At 42.0% G+C, this 12307-nt stretch overlaps 1 protein-coding gene across 1 annotated transcript in view; it reads left to right on the forward strand.

Annotated features, from left to right (window-relative positions):
• The window catches only part of prdm16 (PR domain containing 16), a 177089-nt gene that overhangs the window by 150716 nt on the left and 14066 nt on the right, over positions 1-12307 (forward strand). Inside the window, 2 exon segments of the mRNA XM_085393453.1 lie at positions 3147-3287; positions 8252-8354. Of these exon segments, the coding sequence (XP_085249579.1) occupies positions 3147-3287; positions 8252-8354 (244 nt within the window).

A 12307-nucleotide genomic window follows, 5' to 3' on the forward strand; every position in this document is an offset into this window, starting at 1 on the left:
GGTTCCTAGCTGTCAAAGGTTCCCCTTTGTGTTGTGAGGAGAGGTATAAGTGTCGTGCTCTTATCAGAGCTTCCTGTGGAGTTTGCTCTGCATCCTGTCCACTTAGAGCTGCTTCTCTTTCAGTGAAGTCTCATTGTGTCTCTGTGCACATGAATGTGTTGGTGTGTGTCTGTGTGTGCATGCTGTCAAGTGAGTCATTTTGTAATACTGTTCATAGTATAGGTCAAGTTCTGAAATTGCTTTTCTTAAAATGTTTTCAGTGAGAGTAGTGCAGTATATCAGTGATGTAGAAGTAAATGAATGTGTGAACAAACATACTAGGTAAGATGGATCTTTGTCTTTTAAAAATACATTATTGTATGAATACAACTTCCACAATCTCAGTGATTAAATATAATTACAAAATCTACAAATACCAAAGCAATAAATAGATGGTTTTACAATAAACCGGTTAATTGTGTATGATCTTTGGTAAAAGATCGAAGGATATTCAAGAGAATCTTTAAGAGGTTGAGATCAAAATAATTTACCAGCTCATTCTCCTTTTGAACAAATGAGAAGAACTGAAAACTGAGTGATAAGATTAAGGCACAGCTACCATACATTCAGCGGAGATGGGTTTGGTAATATAAAGACTTTTTCTGATATCATTACACCTACAGTGTCTGCATTCTAATCACTGAGAGAAGCTTTGGGGAAATCTTTGAGTAGCCGAGTTTTTTTTTCGCTCGCTTTGTTTGGTTGAAATTTGTTCACACGTGGAGTTGATGGTCCTCCTCCTCCTCCTCCTCCATGTTACATGTGGATGGAGGAGGTTGAATGGGTGAAAAAAGGTAAAGGTAAATAAACAAACAATCAGCCGCAAGCTTGTTCTGGCTCTCCTTCTCTGTTGCCCCTCATTTGAAGCCTTATAAATCAGGCCTCCACCCCGAGACAGGGTGTTAGCAGGCCTCCCAGACTACACACATACAGGAACACACACAGGTCTGCTGCTCATTAAATCCACGATCAGATCTGTGTGTGTGTGTGTGAGAGAGAGAGTGATGTAGTAGAGTGTGTGTGTGGGGGGGGAACGACAAAATGAGAGGGTATGAATACAACTATGCCCAACATGTAGACATTGCAGTGTTCACATGTGCCCAAAAATAAACTAATAACCGCACACACTCTACACCTGGATCACAGCTTTTCTCCATGTGTTCATAAAACACCTAAGATACCTGTTGCAGCTACCTTGTAATCTCATGACAAGTGCACTTTGATTCCACCAGCAGCAGAAAATATATTGGGTGGAAGACTAGGTGTGTGTGTGTGTGTGTGTGTGTGTGTGTGTGTGTGTGTGTGTGTGTGTGTGTGTGTGTGTGTGCGTGTGCGTGCGTGTGCGTGCGTGTGTGTGTGTGTGTGTGTGTGTGTGTGTGTGTGTGTGTGTGTGTGTGTGAGCATGTCACTGACTGCTTTCACACACAAAATGAAGGCCTTGCCTTTGTCAGGCCAAGTGCTTGGACTTTAAAGTGCACAGTGAGGAGACAGTAGCTGTAGATCTGAGGAGCATGAGGAATAGAGAAGATTTTTTCATTGGCTTGTTCAGTTGACATGATTATGTATAGGGCTTTTGAATATCTGAGAATGCATAGAAGCAACCGATTTGCAGTAAACTGTCTCTTTCCACACTCTTACAAACACACAACACACAACCAGCAGCTGCAGCTTTCGTTCTAGCCTCGCTGAACGGCGTTTTCAAACACCTTTAGGTTTTAATATGTATTTTCAGCCAAGGCGCTAACAGGCATCATTGTTCTAAAGAAGGCGCAGTTACTGTAGTTACTTCGGTAAACTCACACCTTGGCTTGAAAGTAGCACGGCAATGCTGTTACATGAAGCTGTTGCCTTAGCCGTGCATACGTGCATTCGCCTAAAACAGTTGCCGTATTTGTACAAGCACGCACATCACATGGCGTTTCTTCCACACCTCCATCCAGACCCTTTACATATTTACTCACCAGACTTGGCACCTGCACCCCCGCCCACAAAAATACACCTTCCGCGTGCATTCAACAACAAGAACATAGGCCTTCACACTTTACGAGCTGGAGGGGAAAAAACATGAGCATGGCTTTAGAAAAGCAGGCAGTTAGAGAAGTTCGCGAACCTTGCACATCTAAAAATGTCAGAGGGTTTGTTGGTTCTTCTCCATCACACCTCGATTTCCTTCAGCAGGCATTTGACTGTGATTAAAAGTGCACCGTGTCATACTAGAAGTCAGGGCTGAACTCAAGCCAGGTTGATTGGTGGTTGTAATTAGAGGAGTTGCTCAGTCTCAGGCCAGGTCTTCCTGGAGGATTCACACAGGCTCAGTATCACATCAGCTATGTGGAGAAGAGCCCGGTAGTTTCTGCCAGCTCCAGATTTCCCAGAACCGACCAACTTCACCAAGCAAACACAAATTTCCACCACCAAAGATTCCTGCAATTTCTGGTTCTGTTTCATATATGCACAAATTTCTGTCTAATATAAAAAGAAATGAGAGTTTTATTGCAAAATTGCTGTCTTTCCAAAATTGTCATTATTTTGCATTTTACTTCAGGAATCAGTTTAGATTGGGAGCCTTTATTTCTCATTGCTATAAAGCTATAAAGCTATAAAGCATGGTTAGTCGCTCCTGGTTTTCCCCCTCACTCTTCACTTCACAATGAGCCCCTCTTCTGTTCTTCTGCTCCTCCTCTTCCTGCTCCACCACTACCTCCATCCTCCTTCATTCTCTGTGAAAGCAGGTAACATGAAACCCACTCTTGGAGTCTCAAGGGTCTGCAGGGGTTACAAAGGGTGATCAATATGTGCCAGGGAAAGTCTTTAGACAAGTAAAAGACACCGCCGTTTGTGTACTCCCTCCTCTTTTCCCTCTTTCCTCTTCTTGTTGTTGGGATTGACAAGGTTAGATGGCCCTAACACCCACTGACATGTTAGCTCTGTGTACCTTAAAGTTAAATGACATCAAACCCTTGGCCCACACACAAATATTTAATCCATGTAAACACACCAACTGCATAACTACACTAAAAATCACTTGATTAAATCAAGTCAATTGAATAGTCGTTGAAAAAGTCTGTTTTTTATTTTTTAATATCTAACCTGTTGCTTTTCAACAGGTGGTGGATGACATGGGCAACGTGAAGTTTGCACTGGACACGGGACCAGATGCCGCCGGCAACAGCTGGCTCAAATACGTCCGCTCTGCCCCGTCATTTGAGGAGCAGAACCTCGCCGCCTGTCATCTCACAGGAGACCAGGTGAGTGCCATGACAACATTGTCCAAGTTGAATCCGTAGTCCAGATACGAAGGAAGTCGCACCACACTGTCAGAAATAGGCCGAGATGAGTGGGGGGCGGCAGTTATTCCTTCCCGTCTACTAAGAGTAAATGCTGGCTTGATGTGTGTGAATGAGTGTTTTTGTGTGTGTGCGCTGGAGAAACGTGTGTGCTAGTAATGACCAAGGAATGGCTCCATTGTGTGTCTGTGGCTGGGATGGTTGCCAGTGCTGTTAAGAACTGACCCATGTAAAGAGGCTGAGGAATAGTCTGACACTCCTGAGTCCCATAATAACCGTTATCCAAAGCGCAGTCTTCTTCTGTGGCGGCAGCAGTTTCTCTTTTTGCTTCTTATCACCCAAACACCCCCACCCACCACCCCCTTCTCGCTTTCTCTTTCTCTCTCAAACCTAAGCGAGCTGTATCGGATCCTTTTGGAAAGATGCCCAGCCATTGCCTATAAAACCCCAACTGCTTAACTAGGCCCTAACCCTAACCCCATGCAATGTGTGTACCACAACTTACACTGCTGCAACGTATTAGCATAATTCTCCATTTTTGTTTATAACACAGAGACAGTTTTTCTTTTTCTTTTTGCTACATTTTGCTCTGCTGACTCTTGTCCCAGTTTCTGCAAATTAAATACTGGTGCTGTTATTTAATACGCATTTCACTGTCAATTCAATCTGCTTCCAAAGAAGAACCGAGGATGGGAATCTTAAGTGAGATGACACCAGAAGCTAAGCAGCATGACAGTAGCCAGATCCGCCCGTATGATTCGTCTGCGTGTTTCCACATTCTCGTCACTCCGCTCTCATTTGTTTTCTAATCCCTGCCTACGCAGCCCTTCCTGACTCCGTCTCCAGCCGCCTGTTTCTTGCCGACTCTGTCTCCTTTCTCTATCCTGGTGTCTTGATCTGCCACCTGTCACCCTGTCACACCAAGGGGACAGGCTGGTGTGTCCATTTAAGCTTCAGACATTAAGTCTGACCGATAGAGAGAAAGGGGGCTTGGTACCAGGCGTAAGAGACTGAACGCACGGGGGCCTCCGAGATTGACAAGCACCAATTGGCTGGCAACACCAGCCCACCTAATCCTTTTAAGATTTTCACATCAGTGCCCCCTGCCACTGCCACACAATGTCAAAGAAAGAATCAGGGCACCAGAGAAAATTGTGGAGAATTATCGGACCACGAAAAGGCCACGTGCACGATTGCTTTTTGATGTGTTTTGCAGTTGTTTGTACTTAGCGAACGGCTTTTGCTTTTGTTTGCTTGCCCAGTTGTTTGGTGTAGTGGCTCGCAGGTATGACCCTATCATTTATTTACAAACACAACACAAACACACACACTCACACACACACTTATGTGCAGCCACTCAGTGCTAAAATGTATAATTTAAGAGACCATTCACTGATTTTTCTTTTTTCTTTCTGTCTTTTTTTATAACTGCATGCACAATACATGAGTTTATGGAAATATGTGCACACTAGGCAAATTCAAATGCAGGCAGTAACCTTTTAAAGAGCAAGAGGAGAAGTTATGGGGTTGTTTGTCATTAATGATGCAAGATGAACAAATGTGTGCATGACTGATCATAATTCAGACATTTGTGGCCGTGCATTAATTTGGCATTGTTTTTATAGATTTGTCTCCATTCTGTCAGGTGATTCCACGAGTTTCATTCAAAGTATTGTGGATTTCTTATTTTTTCTTATTTTTTCATTCGGATTGAATGTGGCTCTCTGTGTAAGCATCTACAGACAACTGTATCAATTACATTCTTCTCAGTTAAAATCCATCCAAAATGTGTGCCTCTGTGTGTACGTGCACCTAAGTGAGATTGTTCTCATTCATTTATAACCCCAAACAATTGGTCAAAATGGGTTTGCAAGTGTGCCCATTCACTTTTTCGAAGGCCAAGTTGCACTGAGAGGTGGAAACAGCTGAGAGAGCTATGAGTGGCATGTGAGATGGGTGGGTAGCTGATGGGGGGTTTAAGGAAAAGATGAACCTTGTCCACCTTCTTGTCAACTTTTCATCTTTTGTGTTTTGGAGTGAAGCCCTTTCCAGTGCTGTTTGATCTGCCCTTCTACCCCTGGACGGATCCATCAATTCGTAGAGACAAGCGTGCATGTGCAAGTGTGTGTGTGTGTGTGTGTGTGTGTGTGTGTGTGTGTGTGTGTGTGTGTGTGTGTGTGTGTGTGTGTGTGTGTGTGTGTGTGTGTGTATTAGGCCACAGTAGGGGATTGTTGTGGACCCCTATGGCTGGCATTGATCGATGAGGCATCTGTCTGCTGAACACTGGACAGAGATGGGAAGAGGTCAAGACAAGTCTATGTGATCAGACCTTACTGTAGGACACACACACATACAGAGAGAGAGAGAGAGAGAGAAAGAGAGACCGAGTAAGAGAAAAGGCAAAAGAAATATTCAAATTAGACATCCAAATATTAATTAAGAATGTAATTAAACCCTCTTAATTATTAACTGACTTGTATTCTTTGAAAGGAAAAAAGTGTAATATTTTCTGATAATGTTGCAATTAATAATCTTGACATAAAACCGGGAAGATGTGTCATTAATATCATAAATTAAACTACACATAAAAGGGCTGCAACATAAATTAAGCATAAAAAATAGAAATTAAAAAAAGGACTTTTAGGGATATTGCGACGCTGTTCATTGTTTTTTACCTCAGTGCCCACACTCGTGTCTGAACGGGTTTTATTTGTTTTGTTTACCCGCTGTAAATACGATTTAATAAATATTTGAAAAATAATTCAGTAGCAATATCCGTAATCGATATATTTTTTTCGTCAAAATAACTTTACGACGTCACACAAGCCTCATAAAAATCGAAATTCTATTTTTTTTTATGTTTTATTAAAATGCGATCTTAAACCATTCAACTCTGTCAAATTTTCTTTTCTTCAACAATTCTTCTTTTTTTCTTTTAGATTAAAAAAATCTAAGAGGCAATGAGATTATGCTCAGACCACAAAAGTGAAGCACGAAGCAAAACTTAAACTAAGAAAATAAATAAATAAATAAAAAGGCCTGCTGTGTGTCTGTGTGTCTATTTGCTTGTTTAAGCATGTGTTCGGCCTATAGTGTGTGTGTCTGTGTGTGTTTGTGTGTTAGAGTGACCGACAGAATGACTGCTTTATCTATTATTTACATCAATAGTAGATTTATCAAGCGGCCAAAGCTGCGGCTGGGATCGGAGATGCGGGGAGGGGTCTGTGCCGCAGATCCCTCAATCCTTTTGGCTGGAGATAAGACGAGGAGGAGTGGCCGACGGGTAACCGAGAGAGCACTAAGGGGCAACAGGGAATCACTAATGAGAGAGAGAGAGAGTCAGAAAGAGAGAGAGAGAGAGAGAGAGAGAGAGAGAGAGAGAGAGAGAGAGAGAGAAAGAGTGAGGGAGAGACTCATCATCATCATCAAAGACGCGCTCACTGACTAGATTAGAGAGTAACCCAGGAGAGGAGCGTCAGGCTTCATCCAACCAAACGGAGCGATCACCGACCGTCTGCAGCTCTTCCCGACCGACCCGCGACCCCTTCTCCCCGGCCTTGTGCGCTCTAGCGCCCCGGTCCATCTCGGGCAGACCTACTATGGGTTGTGTCGCCAACTCCACCGGGACTGAAGTGCTACTGCAGCTGGAGGCTCTCCGCAGCGCCGCGCAACTTTCTCAACTGTTCCGTCTCACGGAGAAAAGAAAGGTCAGGTCGAAAAAGCATAGAGAGACAGTAGCCTATTTGTGGTAAATATAATACGCTGTATTAATAATAATAATAATAATAATAATAATAATAATAATAATAATAATAATAATAATAATAATAATGCGTGTAGTTTTCGTTGATTTTAGGCCTTTGCTCTTTGTCTCCTCTCTCTCATCTGACGAGCGCTAAGTCTTAAAAGTTACTTTCCCAGCCTCTCTGTATGTTTGTGTGTGTATGTGTGAAAGAGTGCTTCTGTCCGTCTTGTTGTGGTGACAGTGTACAGCTGGTGCAGAGCGCCCCCATGCGTTCACAGATCACGCCTGAAGTTGTTTGCGCTGTGTCATAATAATTGGGATGCACAGAGCTGCAACATGTAAAGAAGTGCCATTTAAAGATGATTATTTAAAAAAAAAGAACTTTGAATGTTATTTATCATCTTTATAATTTATTTATTTCTTTATTTGTATTTTGTGAATCGAGATTTAAGCTCAGCTTGGTTTCCTGTACTGTTGGTTTAGGCCTCGGCTCTGACTTACCTTTAAATACTTCAACTTGAATCCGATTTCTGTTGTATTGAACGAAAACTGGGAAAAAATGAAACCCAAGTGTCCAGCAGTAAATTATGTCCGAGCAAACTTGTCAAATGACCTCAATAAAGTGATTTGTCGCGTGCAGTTAAAGACCCGACATTTCCCGGTTTGCTGCAGCTGTAAAACAAAAACGCACGACAGAAGCGGGGCTGTTTATTTTTGCTATGACATTTTTTTTGTAACAAATGCGTTTGTCTGGATTTCTTATATAATTCTTTCGGGTGTTTATTTATTTTTTAACAAGAGTGCAAATCACGTTTCCATCTGTAACAGAAACCAACATTTACGTATTTCCGTTCGTTTTATTTCACAAAGTTCGGGTAAATTTGCAATTAAACAAACAGCTGATTGTGTTGTGAAATAAAAGGGGGGGGGGGGTTATGTTAGTAAAATGAATTGTTTAATGTTGTGAACAGATCAGAATCAATTATGTTCCAATAGGAGGATAATGTATCTTACTTTATATATTTGTAATACCCCCGTTACCAGCCATATTATTAGAATAATATTGGGTTTCACGCGGGCCCTGAGCTGCGACAGTAAATATATAGGGGGGCAGACTTATTAATCCTTTCCTGACCTAAGTTAAAGTCTCCCTTGCCTTTCTCTCTCTCTCTCTCTTCAGATTTATTATAAAGCTGTCCGGGACATTGAAGCAGGGGAGGAGCTCTTAGTGTATATGAAGGACGGTATTTTCCCTGAGGGATCCATGGCACCCAACCTACAAGGTAAGATTAATGCGCGTCATTAGCGCACGTTTTAAACAAACTCCAACCTGCATCCCGTGCCGCTTTCGCGGTCAACACACTCCATAACTGGGGGAAAAAACACCACTTCTCCCTCCAAGATTTTTTCCCTACTCAAGAAATGTGAATTATTCGAACCATACATTTCCAGGATGGAATTAAATCCCGCATTAAAGCATATGGTTGAAGGCCGTTTTGGATCTGTCATTTAAAATAGGCTTGCCAATATAGAAAGGATACCCGTAAGAGTCTGGTCTGAATTGTGCTCTTTTACAATGCTGCAATATAATGGGCCTCTTTGCCTGAAATGCTGTATTAGGGCGTCAATTGGCACTTGTCATATTCCATCCTATGCGAGTAGAAATTTTCTGTTGACGGAAAGCTAAGATCAAACAGAAATTACTCGGTAGCCGTGCATATTATTAAGAACACATTATGGGAGCAAAGGGAGAAAAAAAACGTCCATAGGTGGAGCAAGAGGGGGAGATGGATTAATGGCGTTTAGTCGGGAAATATTAGTTAAAACGTTGACTCGTTTCAACCACCTCAGGTCTTCATCAGAGTGAAAACCTTCAAACAAACACCTTAGTGCTGGAAATGTAAGGAAATCGCCATAAAACGGACTGGCATCAGAACACTATTACTATCCTAAAAATGAAAATAAATAAACAATAGGGTGAAAATTGCAAGTCAAGAGTTTAATTAGTGTCTCCCTGGTGTGCAACTTTAAGAAGGCTGTTGGTTTGAGACGGTTTACAGTCTACTTCCTCGGTCAAACTTGGATATATAGTTATGAGGTTTCCGTTACCGCGGTTTTTTAGGCAGTCGGCCTTTCTGATGGATTGTTCATTGACTTCTTTTCCAGTCCCCCCACCTCAGCAGCCTGCCATTGTATTGGTGTTCAGCAAAACAGTCTAATCAGGAGTTTCCATTGAGATGGCATTGTATATTTATGTTCGCTCACTCTGCCTGCCTGGCGTTTCTCCGTGCGTCGAAGCGACTTCTCTGTAGCGATTTCAACCTCTGGGAATCCCGTGTTCCGACTGAAAAGAAAGGGGGAGAGATGCCTCTGTCTAACCTGTTTAAGTTGTTTCTGTGTGTAATTTAATTAGTGCTTAAAAATAATGAAGAGAAAGCTACAAAGCAGATCAGGTATGATCAGAAGCAATTTTGAGATTGAAAAATTACCTGTGAGTTAATTGAATATGCTAGAGCTTGAAGCTTTTTTAGTCTCATTGTTGAATTAGTTAAAGATTATACACAATATAAATAAAATCGTTCCCTTTATTTCTTTCTTTTAATACATTTCTGTGCATTTTATTATGACCCTTTCTTTAGATCTTGTGCCGTAAGTGCTTCGTTACACCTTCTTTTACACTGTCCTCTTGAAATTGGCTCACATTTCAAAGTGCGTCACATTTCTAGGTGCTCTCATCCACCCTTCTCCTCTCTGACTGGGTAACCTGATTCACTGTACTCACTGCCTTTCAACCGTGCCCGCCTATGTCAGACTGAATATGTCCAATATTTTATCTCGTAATCTAACTTGGACAGCTGTTCACTTTTCTTTCAAACTTTACTTAAGCGGAAAAGGGTCCGTAGTTCCGCTGCGTTTTCTTTAAACATCTTGGACTTATTGTGCCGAAGTGCTGTTGTCAGGTAACATTGTTTTGTTGTGTTTCCAGTCTTTCTGGAACCACAGATGAAAAAAAGAAAATCTGATTACTGTTACTTGTCATTGATTAGAAAATTGTGGAGGGAGAACAAGATGTTCGTGAGATGCTGTGCAGTTCACCAGCTCCCCACCACTACCCTGTATGATGCACAGTTTATGCACAGGTCTCAGTGCCAAAGATGAAGGGGAGGGAGGGGGGATACAGGAGCAAAGAAAGCTATATTATTGAAAAGAAGCAGATTGACATGTTGTAGGAGTGTGTCAAAGATGGAGCACGCTTATACATGATTTGTTGAATTCATCTGCCTGTAAGTATGCGCATGAGGGAGGCAGACAGAGAGAAAATTTCACCTGCCAAAATGTCTGTGTCAGGGCCAAAGTATTTGGCTTTGTGTGTTGTGTAAGAGAGAGCTGAAGGCACACAGAAAAGAACATGTAACATACAGATGGTTTAGTGTTTAAAGATGCTTACAGTATAATCAGCAACACTGAAATAGAAGGATGAGCAGCGATTCAAAGTCATCTCACCGTTGTGATGATCGCATCTGATTTGTTTTTCCTGTCTCCCTGCATTTGTGCGAGCAAGGGAGTGAGGCAGTGGGGTTGAGCAGGAGTTTGGCAGTGCAGCTCTGTTCTCTGTGTCCAGCTTATCGGAGAAGGAATTTGAAGTGGAGGACTTGAGGAGTCCCTTGAGACCTCACCCATGCTCCCAGATTAGCTGCTAAACTGCACATAATTGTGACTCCCTTCGTCTCCCAGAGAGCTATTAGTCTCCACTTTAACCTCCCCACCCCCCCTCCACAAAACCCACACAAGCCAGACTTGCTGAAAAAACACAGGCACACCGAAATGCACATGCAAGTACCTTTGCATATGTGCATCCTAACATTCAAGCACGCACCTGAGTGTCCTTTTAGGTGTTTCCTTTCATCTTTTATTACTTGTGTTCCTTTTTCCTAGAGGGTACTTGAAGGTCCTTGCTGTATATGAACCATGTCTTTATTTTATTTTATTTTTTGTCCAAAATATTTTCCACTCTTAAATGTCGCAGACAAAAATTATTTTGAGTTGTTTGTGCTGCACAGGCAATCATACCCAACCCTCTCACAGTAAAATGCTCGCTCCCTGTGAAATACGTCCACACAGTGGTGTCAAAGTGGCTAGTTAGTTTAGTGTTTGAGCTCTGTGTAATGGTCCATTGACCAGAAGGTCATTTATCCTTCTCCCCAAGGTTAGACACATTGATGTTGCTACACTAATGCCCTTTTAATGTGTCCAAGAAGTTCCAGCTGGATAAACGGCCACATGCAGTAGAAAGCAGGTGAGCCATGCACTGTAAGTCATTTTGGATAAACTCATTTAGTACAGCTTGAATTGATGGATGGGTGTGTGTGGCATGTTGGGACACCTGGGGGGCCGACTCAGACGCTGGCTGCTTGGGTCATGCCAAAGAGGGTATGGCAGGTTGGCGCTGAAATCACCATGGGGTCGGCGCCACCGTGGCCCTGCTTACCTCTGTTCATTTTGGCTCATTTTGGAAACATAAGCACACTTACACACACACACACACTCGTGCGCGCGCACACACACACGTGTACACTTGTTTATGCATTTGCACACAGACACTCCGCTGGGCTTTCCCCTGATCTGTTGAACTTGGCGTCGGACTCAGGAACTTGCTATTGAAAGAGCTGGTCCGAGTTTTATGCATTTGACCTTGTTGGTGAGAAGTATTGTAAAGGTTATCAACATGGAAGGGGAAGACCAGCCCCTATTGTTTCCTCTGTGTGCTATTACACCAACACTCTAAAGCAAACACTTGTTTTAACAAGTAATTAACAGTTTTAATGACGGTTACATTTCACTGCTAATTGATTTCCATTTTATGGGGTTGTTTTTACCATTTGTTAAACCTGTCTATACAGCTGCGACTGAAACACAAAACAAGATGAGATTCTTCTTTTTGCTGAGTGTTATTATCAGTTTTTATCTTTCTATACATTTTAGACAATTGGTTCTGCATCTCTGCCAACATGAGTTGGCATACTAAGATGCAAATAAGCTTATTTTGCATTGCACATTTTGATAGTGTGTTGAATCTGATAGCGAAAAATGTTGTATTTTTTGCACAGATTAAAAGCACAATTAAATGTCAGCAATTAGCGCTGCTTGTAGGTGGTCTTAGCTTGTAATTAAAATGTTGACAATTTGACAAAGTTACAAAAGTTACAAAGTTACAAAAACTAATTATTAATCATTT

This window comes from Rhamphochromis longiceps, linkage group LG20 (genome assembly GCF_057381845.1).
Source record: "Rhamphochromis longiceps isolate RC_006_pf linkage group LG20, R_longiceps_female_GT1.1, whole genome shotgun sequence".
Taxonomy (NCBI): Eukaryota; Metazoa; Chordata; class Actinopteri; order Cichliformes; family Cichlidae; genus Rhamphochromis; species Rhamphochromis longiceps.